At 38.6% G+C, this 22,215-nt stretch overlaps 2 protein-coding genes across 2 annotated transcripts in view; both read right to left on the reverse strand.

Moving 5' to 3' along the window:
* Positions 1-22,215, reverse strand: part of LOC134812098 (inner centromere protein A-like) — a 115,488-nt gene that overhangs the window by 43,729 nt on the left and 49,544 nt on the right. The window lies entirely within an intron of this gene.
* On the reverse strand, positions 2,221-5,792 carry LOC134812913 (uncharacterized). The gene is made up of 2 exons (XM_063820521.1): positions 5,732-5,792; positions 2,221-5,582 (listed from the first exon to the last, which is right to left on the reverse strand). The coding sequence occupies exon 2, from the start codon at positions 5,120-5,122 to the stop codon at positions 2,408-2,410; it is 2,715 nt and encodes a 904-aa protein (XP_063676591.1). The 5' UTR covers positions 5,123-5,582; positions 5,732-5,792; the 3' UTR covers positions 2,221-2,407.

Here is a 22,215-nt window from a genome sequence, read left to right on the forward strand (position 1 = left end):
ATTTACAGCAATTGAACTACATCGTTCCGATTTTAATCAGAGGCAACATACAGGTTACATTTTGCTAATAGTGCGATACCGCAACTGCTTACAAATAGTAATTAAAAATCGCTAGAAGAATGGCTGAAATTATCACATCACCATTGATATGCACCTGCAGCTTGCGCCCGGCTCGCGGGGCCGCTGCGCCGGTACTGTCAGTCAGGAGGGGTCCGGAAAAGCTGTTCGGCAACCCGGTCCTGAGTTTAGCTGGCGGTTCGGCGCAGTCTGTTGTGTGGGACCTGGATGTGCCCCCGCTAGGGTGCATGCAAACTGAAGCTGCCCGTCACCGAGGCCTTCTATATTTATTTATGATATCACTTATATGCAAATAAAACCCAAATTTAATTCTTTCCTTTACTAAATTTGGGTTTTGGAGGAAACAAACACCGTGATTTAGCTGGACAATTGGTTATATTTGCAGCCTTTAGGTACTTTCAGGTTGGATAATTCAACAGCGTAGTACATAACGTTGCATTACACAATTGTTTAGTTTAACACATCAAATAACTTATTAATGTTATTTCAATTCAAGATGTAAAGTTTTAGAATTACCTTCATAGAAGCTTTCACAATTAGATGGACTGTGGTCCCAAGTTCCTCTTTTGTTTTATTTTCAATTATCGACAGTATATTACTTACCATCTGATTATATGCAATGATAATAAACTTCCTGGGGATATGTTTTTTGGGGGAAATATTGTTGTATACATCAGTTCCTAAAGATTTGTGCCTAAACCGCAAATCTTTTAGAATGTGTGTGTGTTTTTCATGATTTTTTAAAGCAATACTTTCTTTCCAGTGAAAGCAGGATTAATGAACGAATAGTGTGACATTGGGTTCTCAACCATGGAAATTTAGAAGTCCCTACATGCTGTTCTTTCTGGCTCCATGTGCTAGTTAGGGGTCTGAGGTATCCGAAAAATCATGTTTTGAGTACCCAAAGTGTTCTGGGTGCCAGGAATGAGGTTATTAAAGCGGCGAAAATGACCGATTTTGGACTATTTATGAGCTTTTTTGCCCATTTTCATGAGATAAAGAATCAGGAAAGCTGCTCTAGATGATTGAAATGGTTGATACCAATGAGGATACACCCAACACACATAAATATTCGTGATATATGTGATTTTAATGAGAAAAATATGATCTCAGGGCCCATTTTATACCAAAATTTGCCAAAACCACTCGCACTTGTCAAAGCTTCCTCATTTTAGACACATTTAATGATTATTATGGTATCTAACTTATGGTGGATCTGATAGGAGTATGTCTTAGCTTCATTTTAAGCCATCAATGAGCATGCTGGTGTGTATGAAAGTACTTTTATCCTCCCAGGCATCATGTAGCCTCCAGGCTCGACAAACCCCGACAAACCCCGACGCACCCCGACGCACCCCGACAAACCCTGACATATCCTGACAAACCCCGACAAACCCCGACAGACCCCGACATATTCCGACAAACCCCGACAGACCCCGACATGTCCCGACGTGTCGAGATATGTCAGGGTATGTCGGATTATGTCAGTTTGCCCAATAATTTCGGTATCAAATTGACGAAAATAATACTCTGGAGCTCTCATAACGAGGTAATTTAAGTGGGTATAAATATGTCGTCAGTCCTTCCTTCCTTCCGTTAGTTACCATGACAACTAGCGCGCAGTGCAGCGCGCGAGTATTGCTTGCGGATATTTAATGTATATATAGCTAGCATGTCAATGAATGCGCGGCGCGAGTGTATTTTAATGTATGCTATGTTATGTACAGTATTAGGTAATAAGCCCAATTTGTACATGGCATGCGTAGTATAATGTACTCTGTGTATATTATTATTATGAATTGAGCTGATTAGAGCTTATATTTATAGTTATAGTGAATGGAAATCTAGCGTCCGCCAAAACGAAACAACGGGCGCAATTCTTGTTAAAACTGTGCACTCAGTATAATAATAATCTAATACGCACTATGAAGCTATGAGCACGAGAGAAGAGTACGATACCGGACGGGACTGCAAGAGTGTGAGAAAGCAAGAGCGCAGCGCAAGAGACCAAAAGAGCAAGAGTGGGAGACAGTAAGAGCCACAGGATGAAAAGAAAGGAGTGTTGCGTCAGGCTTTGCTACGCCGCATCGGTTCACTTCCTTACCAATACTTGCCTAAATCCAATTCAATGAAACAAGCGATGCTGAATAAAAACAATAAAATTTGTATCATGTATTTTTAAAAACATACATACATACGTATAAAAGTTGTTGAAAGTTTCAAAAGTATTACTAATACTAAGTAACTTTTAAAATGTACTTTACAAGGCATTATACAACTTAGAAGTACACGTATCCCAAAGGCCAAAATATCATGCAATTTGTAAAATTTAAACAAATATTCCATCCTCTGACATGACATTCCAGTAGTTCTTGTTAATACTGTTGACAGTGTATCCTCTAGACGTAAGCTGAACTTTGTGCCATGTGTCAGAACCAGGTTCTTGGAATACTACTGTGTCTCCTTCACTTACTGCAGTTATCAAGCCTTGATTGTTCTTCATAGGTTTCCTTGCCTTTGGAGGTTGCTTTGTTTGTTCCACTTCTTTGGGAGTTGTCTCTATAGTTGGTTCTGGAGTGTTTTCAACTTCAACTATTGTAGGCTCTGAAGTTTCACCAGGTAGGTTGTTTGTTGGTTCCTGTGGTTCTTCTTGATCTGTCGTTCTAGTAATGGTTTGGATCTCAGGTATTACTTGAGCACTTATCTCTTCAGGATCGAGATTTGGAGTGTTAAAGTCTTTTTGAGTAGAAGTATGATCAGAGTTTGTTTTTTGAGCTCTGGATTGAGATCTTTCTTTTCTATTCATCTGTTCATCTGCTTCTTGTTTTAGAACCATCTTACATGGGTGAACTTTAACCAGTAATCCACCATTTTTCACAAGAACGCTTGTACCGTCTTGTCCGATGACTTTCGCTGGACCATGCCATTCTTTAGTGTTTGTTCTTTTGAAATATACAGTGTCTCCAGGTAAGAATCTTTGGTGGGTTCCTTCGTAAACCCGTCCTATTAGTGCTCTTCTTAACCTGTCGCTGTTTTCCACTTTGACATAAGCTTCTCTGGCCTTGTGTAAGCTGTTCAAATGATTTGCTACAATCTGGCTAGGTGTTGTCCCTTCAAGAGCAGGAAGATTGCTGGAGGTTACACCTGGAATGTTAGGGTTAGTGCCAAACACTAGTTGATAAGGGCTGAAGCCATGTATGTTGATAAGGGTGTTCTTGGCATGTACTGCCCACATAAGTGCCACATTGAGAGGGCATTTTACATCATAGAATACCTTCTCTGTCATATCTCCAATGAGGCTGTTATGTCTCTCACAAACGCTGTTAGAGAATGGCGCCTCTGCGGCTGTTGTCATTTGTTTAATATCAAAGCTTTCACATAAAGATTCAAATGCATAGCTTACAAATTCGCCTCCATTGTCACTGAGAATTCTTTGGGGAGGTCCGAACATAGAAATCCAAATCGTGAAGAATTTATCAATTACTTCATCACTGGTCTTGTTTTCCAGTACTGCAGCGCTTGAGAATCTTGTAAGGTAGTCAATAGCATGGAGGATCCATTTCCCTTCAATCAGTTTCAGATCTATAGCTACCAGTTCGTTGAAAGAGTTAGCCATGGGTAGAGAGACTTTGGGTCTGGGATGTGCTCTCTTGTGTGTGAGGCAAAACTCACAAGTTTTTTCAAGATTCTTTAGGTTCTCTTCTAGGGCTTCTAGCTTGCCAGCCTCTACTCCAGCGTTTTTTAGTAGCTTGACTATTCTGTCAATGGGGGCATGGGCAAATCGTTTATGCAGTTTGTTTGCTTGCTTTTTCAAGTTTATCTCTTGGGACCTTTCTTCAGCTATCAATATTGACTCAAATTTCACGTTTTGTTCCTTGATTGGGATCACATAGTGACCTGATTCAGTCAACTCTAGCTTGTAATCTTCTCCACGGATAGTAACGGTGTCTGTCTCGAAATTAAGGTGTACTCCCATGTTCTTCATTGACATTAAAGATAATAGAAGAGGTATGTCACTGTTAACGATATGTACTTCAAGCCAAATTTCGTGGGTACAAATTGTGACTGGGATGATCACTTTCTTAGAAGATTCTAGGGTTCCTACTCCAAATCTGAAGATTAGCTCTGCTGGGAATTCTTTAACAGTGCTTCTTGTCTCATCATCTAGAGAATCTAGAAAGCATGAATACCAGTTTTCCCCGGCTACTGTTCTACTTGCTCCTGAGTCTAACAAAGCTTTATTGACAGTTTCTCCAACTAGAAAAACAGCTTCTTCTTCTTGACCGACGTTGGATTGGAAGAATATGGGTTTCTCTGTAGGTGTAGGTTCTTCATAGTATTCTTGGTCATATCCGTAAAACTCTTCATTGTTGGGAATCATGTCTGATAGATAATAAGGAATCTGCTGGTTGTAATAGGCTGGGTTGGGCGGTCCTTGTCTGTAGCCTGGTTGTTGGTTGTTAGGGCGTTGCATGTACCTCATTGAGCGTTGGTTATAAGGCATGGTGTGTTGTTGGTAAGGCGGCCTTTGGAAGTTCATTTGCTGTCTGAAAGGAGCTCTAAGAGGGCAGTCTCTGATCCAGTGTCCTGGAGAGTAGCACCCGTAGCAAACCTGTCTGTTGTCATTTCTCTGGTCAAAAGGTCTTTGTTTTCCTCTAACATTGTTTCCAGGTCTGTTCCTATTGAACATTACTTGCTCTTCTGGGAGAGCATTTGAGTCTGTTGCCTCTTTTTCAAAAGCTTCTGTTGGAAGTTGTCCATCGTCTAAAGCTAGATAGCATGGCTCTGCTTTCACTTTAATAGGAAGACTATCAGATCCTTCTGCTTTGGACTTATTGAGTTGGGAATCAGCCAATCTCATGAGTGATTTCTTCATATCTTCCATTGTCATAGCTGTGCAAGTGGCTCTAGCTAACTTCTCATCTGCATTGGACAGATTGGCAGCTTTTAGTAATTTATAGGCCAGCACTAGTTCAGGAAGTGTCACTCCTTCTGTCTTCAGTTCTCGTTCTAGACTCTCGAATATCAGGATAAATTCAGTCATTCTCTGTTCTGAGTTTCTTCTTTAGTTTTCAAATCTTTCATATTTGCCAAGAGTATCATCACTCTCTAGGTAAATCTCATCTAACTTGGCTATAAGTAGCTCAACACCGACTTTAGTCTCAGGTGGGTCAGCATCAGCCTTCTTGGTCTTAAGAAGTGCTTCATCTATGGTTAGAGCAATGTCTAATGCTTTGTCTTTGAGAAACATGATCAGCGTCATTGCTTTGTGTTCTTCTGATACCGTTGATACAGTTGCCCATATCTTAGCAAGCTGGCGGTACCGTTTATAACCAGTCCCATCAAATGATGGTGTGTCCTTTGACATCCTCACAGTAGTTGACGTAGTTGTAGTTGATGTAGTTTGAGTTTTAGTTGACGTCGTTGTAGTTTGAGCTTGCGCTTGCTGCTACCACTGTTTATTGCTCTGTTATGTGCAATGAAACACGCTGGTTGGTATCTATCTGAAAACATATATAATTTGTAATGTAATACATTATAGAATAAATGCAATTAGAAATATCAATAACAGTTCCTATCTTACTAGAAAGATTAACTGAAAGCTATATTAGGAAAAGCTAAGCACAGTTACAAAGTGTAACACTCTACTCACCACAGTAGAGTTCAGGGTGATCTTGCTATAGGGGAAAGATTGGTTAGAACAGCCACATTGTACCAACTCTCGCTCTTCGTCCACGCTTTTTCGTCTACTTGGCGTAGGGCGCGGTAAGATTTTATGTAATCACTCGCGTACTTATCGCCCGCTGTAGTGATACGTACACATGGTCTTGTGGCTTCAAATGACCCCTGTAATCAATGTGCGGGGCAGGAGGGTCAAGCACTCTTTTTCTGAAATGAGCCTCCTGAATCCTGATCCATGTGTGGGGCAGGAGGGTCAAGCACTGTTTTTTTCAGGTTGACCCTCCTGCGCCATTATACTGCCATTGATCAATCTTCTTTAGGCAACTTCCAATCACTTTTCATCCATTATTAACGAATCCCGATAAACCCTGACAAACCCTGACAAACCCCGACAAACCCCGACAAACCCCGACGCACCCCGACAAACCCCGACACACCCCGACAAACCCGACAAACCCCGACAAACCCCGACAAACCCCGACAAAACCCCGACGTGTCGAGGTGTGTCGTATCATGTCGGGCCCACCGGCTACATGATGCCTCCTCCCGTGGCCGTCCATTGATATAGTCTGGGCCATGCGCGCGCGCGCGCGCTTTTACAAACATGAATTTTCTCCCTCAGTATCTATCTAAATCTTTTAAAGACATGATTTGAATGCTATCCTACTCAGCACATGAGTGCTACAGGATGGTGAAAGAATTTCTATAAAAAATCGTTAAATGTGGAAGATATGAGGTCATTATATGTGTGTGCGCGCGCGCGCGCGCGCGCTTTTACAAACTTGATATCCTCAGTCCTTTCACATATACTGAGATTTTGTTTCAAACTTAATTGACTCTGAACCGAAATTGCCAAAGGAAACAGATAGTGTAACTCAGAAAGACCACAAATGTATAGTTTGTGAGATATTGAGGTTATACTCCGAATAATTTACAATGATGTCACACCAGAAAACCTCTATTTTTGGTATATTTAACCTCATATCTTGAACGCGCAGTACTGGATTGAGCTAAACTTGGTCAGGTTTTGTAGCCCTGACTATCCTCGATCATATGGAACAGGAATAAAACTGTTTAGATGTTCTATCTTAATTATATTAGGCACTTAGTTCTGAAAAGTGAGAATGTCATTAATACTGCTTTCACTGTTTCAGATGTTTTTGATGTTTCGTCATAAAAAAACGTTTGACCCTAATCATTATGGACTATATCGGCCGATCGTGCGGAAAATTGTGGTATTTAAGGTCAATAGTGCACCCACCGCACTTATATGTTGCCTCTGATTATAATGAACATTTACAAATCAGCATCAGAATCAGCTTCCAGCAGCGACTAATCAAATCCACCGATCAATCGCACATGTAGAAACAAGTTCAGTTCGCCTACCACTATTTCTACGAATTTTTCATTAAATTTAATATGTTCAAAATTGATTGATTATTAGTGGGAAGAAGAGCCACAATTTTCTGACAAATGAGAGCGATCATTAACATATCAACTTCCAGTCGTATAAAATGCAAGAATATTATTTAAACAAAATTAATAATTCAGCTATGTTTTAATGATAAACTGCTGGCATTATTACGCTTAACATTACTGTTCAGTTCTTAGGCGTGTTAAATAAAAACGATGTTTCAATTGCAAACTAACATTCTTTTGAGTTCGATTTTTTGATGCACTAAAACTAGTAACAGTATTAATAAAATTCGAATTACCGAATTAGTAAAATCCGAAAGGAAACAGCTGCGGTAAATTGGGATTTTCGGTAAATCGGGGATTTATTGACATAGTGAATTAAAAAACGGCATGCTTAGCCAATAGCCAAGTTGATCAGATTCCAGAATATTATCGATCGTGACGTTCTCTGATGAGAACATTAAAAAGTAAAAACCCATGTGAATTGTAATCCTATGTTTTGCTAGTAAAGTCTTTACAGATTTAATTATATTGTTTAATATGGCTATATGTTAACAGCTAAAAGACATTAATTTACGTGTATAAAACGTGTAAAAGTAGGTTGACGCTTATAAACAAACGTTAAAATCATATTGTGCGATGTTACAATTTTATGACTAGCTCATCATTTAGGACGGTGTTTTGTTCCGCTCTCGTGTCCACTGTCCATGTTAAAGCGGGTATCATGTGATTCGGGTATCATGTGATCCGCCCTCGTGTCCATCCTTTTAGGAAAGTACCGCCCTCGTGTCCACCCTTTTAGGAAAGTACCGCCCTTGTGTTCTACGGCGTTGTGTCCTCCGTTCTTGTGTCGACCGCCCCTTGTGTCTCGTTCACAATAAAATGTAGTCATGTAAGGATCAAAGCAGTAACATTGCTTGATGATGAAAAGTGACGAAAAGCTATACATGTCAAGGGTTTAGACTTCAGGCCACTTGGACATTTACTGCAGTGCTAAAACTGTACATGTCAAGGGTTCAGACTTCAAGCCACTTGGACATTTACTGCAGTGCTATTTACTGTGTTGCTTCGTTTCCGACCTCACTTTTCGGAAATGATACGCTTATTTTACGACAGGGATCTTAGTCTGAAGTCAATCTATCTCCGGAAGTAGCAACAATTCAATGTACCTTAATCCTATTAGGTGACGTCATTAGGTAATTAGGGTGAATCAAGGAAAGATAAACAGCATCATGGTTATTTCTCATTTGTTTACTTTATTTATCGTTTCATATTTCATTCCAGATCTCTAGGCAGCACTCACCGTTTACTTGAACTTCCCTGTTTGACTGTTTAAAAAACATTTTGCTTGTGTGATGCTACTTCGGTAAGATTTTTCACTACCATTCTTTATTATAATACACCAATAAAATTGCATGACGTTATGCGATGTCACGTAACTTTTGTAATTATAAGATCTGAACGGTCCCACTGTTTATTATAATAGACACTTATCATTACTTAAGTAAAGTTAAAGTATCTCTTACTTCAAGAAGTAAAGTTAAAGTATCTTCAAGAAGTTCCACTCTGATGCTTTAAAACAGATAGACAATAACACGGATAAAATCAAAATAAATATGGTTAGCAGCCACCAAAACACTGAGCTTCATATGGAACGACTCTAGAGTCTAGTATCTCATTATGATCACGCGATACTAGTATACTATTCAAATAACATCTTCATCTCATTTCTCAAGTGGTGTGCTACTTATTTCCGTCGAAATGTTCATCTTTTTGCACATATTATACTGGCAAGCACACATTTAGCTTTTTTACGTAACCTATTTTAAAGCTCTAGATTTATTTCAGTTGCATAGTATTATACTGCCTCGAATGCCCCCCTAGAATGGTCAAAAGGAAAGAATTAATTTCATAAAAATGATAACATCAAACCGATCTCATCGTTACCTAAAAACGTTCGTTCAACTACTAGTGCAAGTATACTGATACATTCTGTCGGACATGAAAATGTTCATTTAAATCTAGTGGAAGCTGATAATATATTATCAATTATTTTGTGCATTTCGTCCATTTTTTCAACCCTTTCCGTCCAACCTCAAAAATAGAGTTCCGATTGAAAAAATCGATCCTATATTATTATTTATAGTATACAGGACCCCTATCAGCCTTTATCATACCATCCTACCAGTGCGTGAAACATTCATTCTAAAATTAGAATGTATGCTCATATAGTTTGATGATGTTTAGTCTGCATAGTGCATGTAACGGTCGTTTCATTACTTCCTCAATTTCATTGAAATTGTTGAAAGATTTAGAAAATATTCTCAAGTACAGGGGGGGGGGGGGGGGCGGGGTCATGAGTATTTTTGACCATTTTTGAATCTGAGAATTTGACCATTTTCGCCGGGAATACTCAAAAATTATTTTTGAAAATCTCAAAAATAGTGATAAACCAAATCATTCTTCATATCAGTGCAATGTGATCGAATTGAGATGAAAAAATACTCAAAATTTGAGAATGAGTTTTTCGCCTGAGCCCCAGAAAACTTTTCTCAAAAATACTCAAAAATAATTTTTGATAATGAGAATTTAGCCATTTTACTCATGACCCCCCCCCCCCCCCCCCCCCCCCGTTACTTAGTATGTGTTTTTCAAATGAATTGGAAGCATGCACCTTAACCAACTCATGAGTGTATTGTTGTCTATTAAGAGGGTATATGTCTATTGTCTGTCTTTCTTAGACGGACATCTAGGATTAAAGAGCTGACATCTAGGACTATTCATATGGAGTGGCACTTTTTGAAAGAGGACATAATATATTAAATCCAGAGAGCAGGCTTTTTATTTAGTATAATGGAGGAGGTTTTTAATTTCAGAATAGGAGGATTAATTTGACTGGTGAGTCAGTTGGAATGCAGAGAAATCCTCATAATCTTATGATCAGAGCTGTAATTGGAAAATAATCATTAATGATGTAATTGATACCTATGTACTAAATGCTTTTTACCGCATCAAAGCTGGGTTAGATTGTGAAGCATGACAGCATCAAAGAATAAGCGATAATTCCTTCGTAATCATAACGTCTAATCTCAGACAAGTCTCACAATTATCCGAGTTCAGCGAATTAATGACTTTCAAGAACGATATGGGCTGTACCGATTTAATGTTCTCCTGTTGCATCTGCATCGTGTGTGGGCCACATTTCACCACTTTATTAATCGTTCATCTAGGCCTAGCCGGTTAGTTGGTAGGGGATCTGATCAATCCTACCAGCTAATATTTAGAACATTAAAGGTTTTAAAGGTTTTGAATGTGTTAAAGGGTGTTAAACTGAACTCAATTTACAAATGGTTTTTTGTATCAATAATCAGTCAGTTAGATTATGTATTATGCAAGAGTAAAGTAGGCTTCTAACGATGTTTCGTTAGCCAGTTATTGTTGTTGTTATAAATATCGGTAGCCAGTCTGTCGTCTGATCAGCTCTGCGAAGAGCTAAACAATCTTATTTCGTGATTGAACAAGCTTCAGTAAGCAAGTATAATCAGTCCTTGATTTCTTCTCCGCCCTTACAAGGGGCACTGCTTTGTTGCAGGAATGTGCTGATTATTCTTTGTTGAGTTTCAGCTAGTAGTAGTAATCTTGTTGTTTTTAAACTCATGATGCACGGTTGATTTGATCCCTGCTAAAGCCTCACGTTTTTTGCTCACGTGTTGTGAGTATCACGTTTTCACGATGTCTCGGTATGCTGTTAGTCGTATTGTCTCGATTTGTATATCGACCAGACCATACAATAGAAATGGATTATTTATCAGTCAGATAAATGGCATTAATTTTCACAATTATGCTGGTATCTTTGTTAATTTAGTTTAATTTTGGTGCAAGTGAAAAATCGTATTACTTTAAATAGCACAATCCACTATATCCAACAGTTACGGTTAGATATTTCACTTTTTTCACGCTAATAAAATAACACTGATTTTAAGACACACCCGAAAAGCGAAATCTCTTAAAACTTTAATTTCCCTTTTAAATGACAAATGATAACGTTGAATGATCAGGCAACATAATATTTTGTAGCAAACAACATGGAGACGGATCTATACAAAAAGGCACCTACTACGGATTCAAATGACAGATTTGGGGACAGAATATTACGAACAGGTAGTCTTCCGAATTCAAAACGACACAGAACGAACTTTTTGGTACTGTGGACTGTAACTGTTCTACTAACATCGCTTATAGGAGACAGCATCATACTTTTCGTCACTTTCAAATACCATACAATCAAATTGCACAAAGTTGTGATAGCCGTAATGCAGCATATGGCAATCTGTGATTTATTGCAGACAGTTTTCGTCGTATTTCCTATTACCCTATCATTGATATTCGATCGCTGGATGATGGGCGAGGTTTTCTGTCATATTCAGGACAGTATTAGATGGAATGGTTGCATGGTGACAATATTGTTAACATGTGTTTTAAACGACCCTAAAGATGATAATTGTGAAGCATCCTTTAAAAACAGGAGCCTGGTCTTCACGATTTGGGCACAGAATATGTGGGGTGGTGTGGCTATTTTACCTCGGCGTAGAAACGCCACAACTTTATTTTATCATCTACGGAAGGGGTACAATAGCTTTTAGCTACATTGCCTACATGTGTGAATATTCATATTTTAACTCACATCTTCCAGAATGGTACACATATTACGCTCTTATAACTTTATTGGAGTCCCTGCAATATCTGTCCTAATCATAATAGCAACGTCAATACTTCTTCTAGTGATAGCAAAGGGAGTAGCAGCTCAACAAGGCGACTCACTGCGTTGGAAGGGTATATCCACAGTGCTGCTTACTGTGGGTGTACTGTTAATTTCTCAGATTGGCTGGTGGGTAATGTCATCAACTATTCGTGGTGGTGGATCACAACGAATATTAATTAATTTGCAGTTTCTTAATATCATGGCAAACTTTTTTATCTACTCCCTAACAGTGCCAAGTTTTCGACTCTCTCTTAAGCTAAAGATATCCAAAATCATCTCTGCTATGAAACCCTCGATTCAGCAAAGGCAAGGAACCCTTCATGGAACCGATACAAGACCAGCATCCCGTCCTAGGCAAGAAGCACCAGTGCAGGTATAAATTATAATGGTATAATAATATTTAAGTGTCAAGATTTAAATAGAACCAATATTTGTACAGTAGATTTTGATTGTTAGTAGGTAAAAGTTGGTGTATTCTTGTATTGAAAACTAATTTCGTGGATGTTATTATTTATCATATTGTTTGTTCTGCAGACACTTTTTTGTTTGTAATCGTTTCTCAGCTGTCAGGTTCAACATTATATAAAATTGGGTCAGATAAACTCTTATCGACATAATATGAATAGTATGCAATGATTGTAATGTTCTGTTTTATTTGAGGAATTTTAAATTCAGTTTCATTATATTGTTGTACATTTTCTCTTCATCTTAATAACTTTTTATGTCAGAAGTATTTTAACAGTGGAACAAATTTTAGTGAAACAAATTTAAAATTTTATCCTTTATTTTACAATCATAATATAATAATATTTAAACCTTAATATATTCACATTTCTATTTAAAATTCAATTTAATGTATAAGTCAATAATTGGCCGCCAAAGCCGCGCATTCTTGAAAACAGGATTAAATTGTTTATGATTATACGACAAATAGAAATAAATGTAAAACTATCCGTGGTTTTTTTAAATAAATTATAATCTTACCTAAATCCAAAGCCAGCTTTGTAAAATTTACTATTAGATCATAATATATCGTCAGTTCTAAATATTTACAATGCAACATTTCATTAATCTACATACAAGCGTACTCCAGCCCCTGCACGCATCCGTTCTTATGCGGCACGGCTCAAGCCGCGCACGCACGTATTATTTTATACTTTTTGCTTTCTAATAAATATCGTGTCAATGTGTACGTCTAAATGTTCATGTTTTGTGTAAACCGAATCCAATTGAGATTAGTGACAAGGATAAGGACCCAAGTGCCTGTACGGCTTTTTCGGACCCCTGTGGACCACTACTCTTGAAATCGCTCTATACTACAACTATTGAACATTTATAACTGTTATATAATATATAACGTCATTTGACAATTATTATCATTAATCTACAATGTACAATTTAACTTAAACTGTCTTGCTGAGGGGGAGGAGTAAACGCTTCACAAACTAAAGTACTTACAACATACAAAATTTAAAACCATCAACACGGTTATAGTTAATATCAAGGGCCAATTTGGTATACCTCTATTTCGTTGTAATATCTAGTATATCTTCACATCTTAATACTATAATGAAATACAATAGGATACATGTTTCGAGAAAGAAAGGTTGGTCCGATTATTAACAAAAGTAAACAAAAGTCCATCAGGGAATCCACGGAGTCGAAAAAGGTACACGGCTGCTGTCTGGTGCTGCTAGGCATTTATTGATCAAGATGTTTTATTGTATTGGTTTTTGATGATTCTATTGTTCGTGACTAATCAAGTTCTAAGTGGGGGGGGGGGTGGAGGGGGGGGGGGGGGGGGGGGGGGGGGGGAGGGGGGGGGGGGGGGGGGGGGGGGGTATAAAAGTGCCTGCTATAAGATACTCGTCATCTCATGCCAAGTATATGAATAAGAATAAACAATACATTTCAGTATTGACCCATCCAGTAAAGTCCGTCATAACACACAATTGTTAAACAACTGTCAATTGTCAAACAGTCTTTGTGTGTTTAAGTCGCTGAGTCGCAGTAAGACAAGTTGTTACGCGCGCCGCGCCGTTTAATCCAGTCGACGTGATATTTGACAATGAAAACGCTACCGAATTATAGATATTCGGCGCAGTTACGTAGAATTTTACTAGTGGTGCAATACTGGTAACACTGGGTGTACACAGATTAAAGTCGCTAATTTCATATACGAGCCGTTGAATATCTCCAATTTTGAGTGAACCGTGAGCAAGTTTTACATTCAATTGTTCGGTACTAGTGGTTTGTGTGTATATATATATATAGATCATCTGTGGAGTATGGTGTGTGGACTGTGGTAAATAATGTGTTTAGTTGGAGTGCAGTGGTTGCATGTATGAGGAAAGATAAGTGGTTATTTTAGTAACTCACATTAATCAAAACTTGAGCTCATTTGTGGCAAAATTAAGCTCACACCAATCAAGTGTATCATGCTTGAATTGCAATTCTTGTAAAGCAATTTTCAATGTATTCTTAAACCCGTTTGTCGGAGTAATAAAACTTATCTTACTTGATGTTTGTCGACAGCTGTTCCACATGTAGGATGATTGGTAGATGAATTGTGAGGATGGTTGTGATGTGATGAAATGATCCTCTCGTCGTGGTGACCTGTTAAATGATGAGTACAGTGATAATGGTTCCTCTAACTTATTAATTTTGAATAGTTCTAAGAGACAAGTGTACTTATACAGGTTGTGAACAGTTTTTTTTTAATTTGAAAATTCAATTAATTATTATATATATAAATCAAGCGTTACATTTCAGCCAGCCATGCAAAATTACAATGACATATTTTGATATACTAATTGATAAATGGAACTGCAATATAAGTTGCTTAATGTTTGGCCGGATGACAACTAACTAAAAGAGAAAAATAAACTTGATTACATAATAATTAATTCGGCTGAACCAACACATAGCAAGAGCCACATTAACATTGGGGCCGTCTACCAAATTTGAATGACATACAATAACAAAAAATCAAACATATCATAAATAATTATATATGGATTTTGTTCATTACAATTCCGTCACAACTGATAGAAGAAAAAAGAAAAGGTCAAGCGGATAGGAAATTGGACGGCAGAATTGTAACCAACAAAAACAAATTTCTGAGAATCATAAGACTGATGAGCTAGTCTGGCCAGACTGTATCGGCAGCCCAGAGGTACTTGATCAGATTGGCCTTAAAAGTAGAAATCCGCTCTGACTGCCGGATACATACTGGTAGACTATTCCATTTCAGCATAGATCTATGAAAGAAGCTATTTCGGAAGGCATCCGAGCAGGGCACAGTGGTACTCATGTAAGTTGAAGTATCCGACCTATCAATTATTTGAGCATTGTGCCTAGTGTATCGGGTGCCCTCTGGACGGCATAGGACTATATAGGTAGGAAGCGAAACTGGGATTATGCTATTCACTATTTTATAGAAGGTCATAAGATCGTTATAAATAAACTTCTGCATGACAGGGAGAATATTTAGCTTCTTTTGCTCTGTAGCAAGTTTATCGTCATTATAACTCGAGTAGGGTTCACCATTGATCCATTTAATAGCCCTCTTTTGGATAGCAACAAACTGTTGAAGATGAGTTGCAGATTGAGGGGGACCATATGACAGAACAATGTTCAAATATAGACCTAATTAACGCCAAATAGAACGATCTTTTCTGCCTTTTATCAGTAGTGAAATGACATGTTCTCTTAAGTAGTCCAAGTCTGGAGTTAGCTTTGGAAACAAGCGCTTTACATTGTGCACCCCAATTAAACCTGGAGTTTATTGCGACTCCTAAATCTGACTGAGAGGGCACAAAGTCAATATCACTTCCAGAAAGTTTATAGAAGAAGGTATTGAATGGCAAGTTATCCAGCACGTTTCTTTGCAGGGACACAGAGAGGGCTTTGCACTTTTGTGGATGGAACTTCATTCGATTTCTCACTGACCAATCATACAATCTATTGATGTCATTTTGGATTATGTGATGGTCAGGGTAACCAAGAATCTCCCTCCAAATTTTAGTGTCATCTGCATACAGGGCGATATTGGTGCCTTCAGAGACACAGGAGAACATGTCATTTATAAATATTACAAACAATAGAGGGCCAAGTATAGAACCTTGAGGGACACCAGACCGAACTGGTAGAGAGGAAGACGTTTGGCCTCCTATCACTACTTGTTGTTGTCGCCCCTCAAGATAGGACTTGATAAATTTAAGCATTAGTCCATCGACTTTAAAAATATTCTTTAATTTACTTAAAATGAGGTCATGCGAAACGCTATCAAAAGCTTTCGCAAAATCAAAATATATTATATCAGTCCTGGACCTGTTGTTCAGTGCAAGTGCAAGATTGTCCGTGAAAGGTATCATTTGGGTTGTGCATGAACGTTCATTAACAAAACCGTGTTGTCGGTCATCCAACAGATCAGAACATGCAGCGTATAATGCAGTCTTTATGCACCTTTCAAAGACTTTCATTACAAGAGATGTTAACGAGATAGGCCTGTAGTTCTCAACCGAAGACTTATCACCCTTTTTGTGCACTGGTACTACAAGTGCCAGCTTCCAATCAGGGGGTATGCATCCGCTTGAGAAAGACAGGTTAAATATAACACTAAGTGGGTATGCAAGGCTTTGGGCACAGTTTTTGAGGACTTTCCCATGAATCCCATCAGGGCCAGGGGCCTTGTTAGGATTTAACTTTTTAAGAATCAACAGAACATCTTCTCTATTAAACACAAGACTGGAAAAACAATCATCACGAAAATCTATGTCAATGCCATAATCGCTCTCTTGAGAAAACTGCTCATAAAAATATTCGTTAAAAAGGGCAGCTTGATCAGATGGATTGTTTCGAAAGCGATTATGATATTTAACAGTTTCAGGGATCCTGGTTGACTTTGATTTAGACTTAACGTAGGTCCAGAATTTTTTGGAGATAAGAGCATCATCGGAGTCATCCTCAACACTGAGTCTCATTTTTTCGTCCATCATATTTTTAAATTTTGTTCGAAATGCACGAAACTTTTGTTTATGAGACTCAGAGTTGCTCCCCTTATGCCTTATTCTCCATTTCTCCTTATTTCGTAGGAGACGATCACATTCGGAGTCATACCATGGAGGCTGGAACTGAGACTTAATGGTCTTTTTAGGGATCCATCGGTCACAGGCTGCATCAAGAACTCCTCTGAATCGACTCCAGGCAAGATAAGGATCATTACACTCAAATATACTATCCCAATCGATGCTAAATAACTCAGAATTCAGGCCCCTAAAATTACCTTTACTATAATTAAAGATCTTTCTTTTAGGCTGCTTAATATACTTGGTCTTAACATCAATGTCAAATGTTATACAAAAGTGGTCGGACATACACATTTCGTTTTGATCTAAAACTTTAACATTCTTAATAAGGTTCTGAATGTTAGTGAACACAAGATCTAAGGTGTTGCCTGACTTGTGAGTAGGGGAGCTGATAAGTTGTGTATGTCCGAGGTCATCAGTGAGAAAATTTACAAAGCTAGAATGTAGCTGGCAAGATGACTGACCATCTGGCCAGGAAATCGAAGCTAAATTAAAGTCCCCTACCAGAATGTGTCTTTGCAACTTTCTGGCAGATGCTAAAGTAACAAAATGTTTTTTGAAAGATTCAAAATTATCTAAGCCAAGCGTTCCTACTCTATAGAATGTAGATATGCAAAAGTTTCTTCCACACTGAGTCTTAATTATGACGGATAATAATTCAGCTTGAACACTAACCTTTGAGAACTTTAGACTCGAGATATCAATGTCTGTTCTATGGGCAATCAGAACACCACCACCGTTTTTTCTGAATTTCTTGGGCTGGGTTGCATCCACTGGATGCGATCTTAAGGATCGATCAAGCCTAAATACTTTGTATTTGTCAGGGAGCACTTCATTACTGAGAATAGAATTTTTCAGCCATGTCTCGTTTAGAATAATGATGTGAGGCTTATGTTTGTAGATATAACCATGGAATTCATGTATCTTGGTCATATTTAGTGGTGGTGTTCCTGATGCTAGATCACGGGTATTTAGGAAACCATGGACATTATTGTAAACAACGGATAAATTTGGTCCAGGGTTCAGTAAGGAACAATTACAAATTACTATCAGGGAAATATTAAGGAGAGATAGAAAAACCAGACACACCTAGACATGACCCCAAGCCAGCTGCTGGTAATACCGAAAAGTAACTTAACAGTCTGTTTCGGTGACATGGTAGGTGACAGTTCGGTTGTTGTGGTAGATAGCAATTTTACAGAAATTGCAGCTAAGGCTGTCCCAATGCCCCTCTCCCCCCTATACACAAGTTTAAAGTGTCTGAGAAAAATGGTACAAAATATTACCATAAAGTAAAGATTTATGGATGACCTCAAACATGGTACAGAGTGTATTTTAGGTCGGAGGGGAGCACTAGGGAGTATATTAGCATCGATAGTCAAAGAAAATATATACAAAATAACATAAAAATAAAATAGACCCAATAGAGCACATAACATATGACGAGACAGAAGACAGGACAACAAATTTTCCCCGTTACCTCTATTACTTTTACTGATGATAACATACCTAGAAAACATACCAGTTGCAACACGGTGTTGTTGAGCTGATATTCCCATAAAACTTATAAGTATATTATTAACAGAATTGTGTCTCGCCGTTGTGTTTTGTTAGGTATTGTGCTATAATATGAAGTAACATACATTATGCTATCACTTCGTTTGAGTACATATAAATAACATCCAAATGATCAGATCCAATAGGATACTGATGCAGACAATGAAAAATTGAATTGAATTACCACATCAGTATCCCAATGGATTAAACCACTTTGAGTGTATAATTCTGAGATAGAACTTTGCCAACACTGGCATCCCAGCCTTGGGGCTGGGATGAATATCATAAAAGCCCCTATTGTCACACTTAGGAAATAATCTCTCGTTTCTGTTTCCAAAGCGGTCTAAGAAAGCCCAAAAAACATCAAGGTAAAACAGTTTATGCCTAGAGCAGCGATCAAAGATCAAATTATTCATAGCACAAACATTACCAGGGATTTTCTCTTGTCCGTTGGGGTGGACTGGTGGAATTGCTTGTACAAAAACACGTGCATTCGGATAAAGTTTCTTTGCTGTCTTCATAAGGTCACTCACAGGGGTCTTGAGATGATTGACACCCTGGGTACAGTACCGGATGTCGTTGGCACCGAAGCTTAAGAACAGTTTCTTTACCTGCACTAGAGGGTTCTTTGTATGAAAGGCCTCAATAGAGTTCTGTATAGCGGAGATCTTAAGCCCACCCTTAGCTATGTTGGTGACAGTTTCTTTACCTCTACTTAGGCGATCAGCGTCCAATCGGGCAGCAAAGGAGTCACCAGCAATGAGGATGATAGACTTCTGGTGTTTGTGGGAGTCTGTGATGGGAGCTTTTGGAGATACTTTATTAGGACTGTCGGATGTAGGAGAAGGAAGAATAGGAAATGAAGGGGAAGAGGGGGGTGTGGCTAACTTTCTGAAGGAGAGACTATACCTCCAACAAATTTCATTGTCAGAAGGTACATCTCCTGGTGCAATCCTGTGCCTCATGACTTGCTGTGCACCAGGCTTCATGATGTTCAGTGTGCCATTGGTGGCAGGGAGGGTGAAGTCTGCGTTAATCACCTCTCGGGCTGGCCTTGACCTAGAGGCCCTAGTTGTGCGTTGTTCTACTTGGGTTGTATCAAGCACAAACTCAAGCGACCGTGGAGCCCCTATTGAGTAAGTGCAAATGGAGCTGGACTGTGATATTATTAGGTCTTCATCATCTTTATGGAGGCTTAACTTAGCTTGCTGAGTGTCGTACCTAGTAACAAGGCAAGCATCCATGTTGTTGGAGGTGGAGGGGAGGTCATTAATAAGTCCCATCAACTTAAAGATGCTAGGGAAGTTGTTGATGGGATGTGGCTTGTTAACTATGTTTCCAAAACAGTAGTTTTCTGTCGAAGGGCTTAGCCATAGGGTGTGGACTTTTTTAGGTTTGCCTTCAAGATTCATTGAATCTAATTCTTCTGTGATTGCCTGGAATAGACTTTCGTCCATTCCAGGGAGGACCGGAACATGCTCTACGAGCGGATGTGGGCTTTGCACGAAATTTTGAACAGTAGTTTCCTTCTTGTTTTTCTTTTCCTTCTTCTTTTCATCTATACGTTCTATTTTAGAAGCAAGCTTCTCCTCTTTCAGACTGTCCAGGATACTCTGAGTAAGGAGGGTATGCATGTGTTGCTTTACTTCAATAGATAAGTTTTGCAGTAAGGTGAGAAAGTTGGCGGGCAGTGTTGGCATCTTGTTGTGAAGTGTGGGAGGATCGGGAGGAGACTGGGTGATCCGGATAAGAGATCAACATCAGGATGTTTCAGTGGCACCGTTATAAACCATAGCGATCTGGATCTCGTACCAGACTGCAGGAGCCCTGGTAGTACAAGACTACCAGGGCATTAGGAAGAAACGATTACCACCTCAACAACCTGTCATCTAACTCAGATCCATCACACCCAGGACACCGGCAGACTTTACTCCAGCGATTTACTCATCGGTAGCCATGCCTAAATTATTTGTTATATAGTAGTGTTGAAAGTATTAAAACAATTTCTGATTCTTAAACAAGGGCTTAGAGTGTTCTTTTTTGTAGAAGTCCACACCTAGTCTTTGCTCACCAAATGGTCGTGTCCGGGCACAAGTTCTAAATTTTTCTAAGGAAAGAAAAATTTTTTTATTTTTTAGGAAAGAAAAATTTTTTATTTACCACAAAACAATCAATACATAATGTTATATTCATAAATAAATTCAAATTTCAATTTCAAACACATATACAGTACGCCGCGCACACAGCCACAATTTTCAATTGTTCAGAAATTCGTAGGTCAGCTGTAGGCGCCGCGCGCAGGATCTATTTAATTGTTATCTTACAATTACATGTCGCATTTCTTAATTACTAGAGCCAAAATTTCAGAAGCAAAATAATTTAAAACATATTTCTGTCGTTCCCGCAGTACAGGTTGTGAGCACTGCGATCTAATTAATAGATCGAAAAATATTGATGGAGAAATTCCAAAAACCGCGCGCTCTTTATTTGTGATTAAATTGAGTGCTATTATATTTGCGCCTCTGTGAACAGCAGTACCGCTCAAGCATGAAGTACTAAGCGGTACGCAGTTCTGCGTGAGGCGTAGACATTTGTAGCACACGTTTCATTCAACTAATCAATTATGTGACATGTAATTATATTAAAGCAAAAAGAATATTAATTTTAGTAATAATTGACGTAAACATATGTGTTTAAATAACATTTATAATCTAGCGAGTTACCAATAATATAATACTATTTGTTTGTATTATTGATTATATATGTTTACACTAGCCTATATTATGATGGAGATATACATTATATAATTGCTCCAATATTCAACACTGCTAAACAACAAATACCTACTCGCCCATCGATGAAGCAGTCGCCAAAACAAAGCTCAAAGTTAATATACCTTCGTACTTCGTTTTGGAAACTGTAGAATGCCAGTAAATAATTAGTGTTTCAATCGTGTATTCGATGGGCAAGCACTCGCCACTCGAGGCCGAGACAAACGGCACCGGCTCCGCCCTGCAACCATGAAGTAATGTAAGCAGTAAGGCGGGGCGGTGGTATGCGCCGTTTATACGGCCCACAGCACGAGACATTTTGAGCTCCAAGACTTAAGACTATAAAAGTCCCGAGTTAAACGTAGCGACTTACCATCGTCAGCCGTCAAAAATTTAGAATTTGTATGTTATAAACTCTACATCTGATATCAGTATAACATGTAATTTAGTTTGTTATTGGCTAAATTTTTAACTCGATTAAGCGATGCAGACGGATGAACTAGGCTCCTCCTCCGTCAAAAACACAATGAGAGGGGATTGTGGAAGGACACGAACACTATTCGTTAACTCGTACCCCGGGTACCCCCTAGAACTATATGTCCCATCAGAGAGAGCCCATCACCCGTCAGATCGAAAACAGTGTTTTAATTTTGATATATGATGTACCAATTACAATAAATGGTAAGTCAAGGCTGACGTTGGTAGCAAATAATAAAGTGACACGTTACAACAAAATAACCACTACACACTACACACTATACGCTATAACTATTGTACACAGTACACAGTATAACTAAAATATAAAATATAAACAAGTTACAAGAGACAAAAGAGTTTACAGAAGAGTTTTACATCGGCT

Source organism: Bolinopsis microptera, chromosome 3, assembly GCF_026151205.1.
Source record: "Bolinopsis microptera isolate Bmic1 chromosome 3, MBARI_Bmic_1.0, whole genome shotgun sequence".
NCBI classification, from domain to species: Eukaryota; Metazoa; Ctenophora; class Tentaculata; order Lobata; family Bolinopsidae; genus Bolinopsis; species Bolinopsis microptera.

Excerpts from the sequence above, each read along its gene's own strand:
- LOC134812913 (XM_063820521.1), bottom strand. The coding sequence starts at position 5,122 with ATGACTGAATTTATCCTGATATTCGAGAGTCTAGAACGAGAACTGAAG.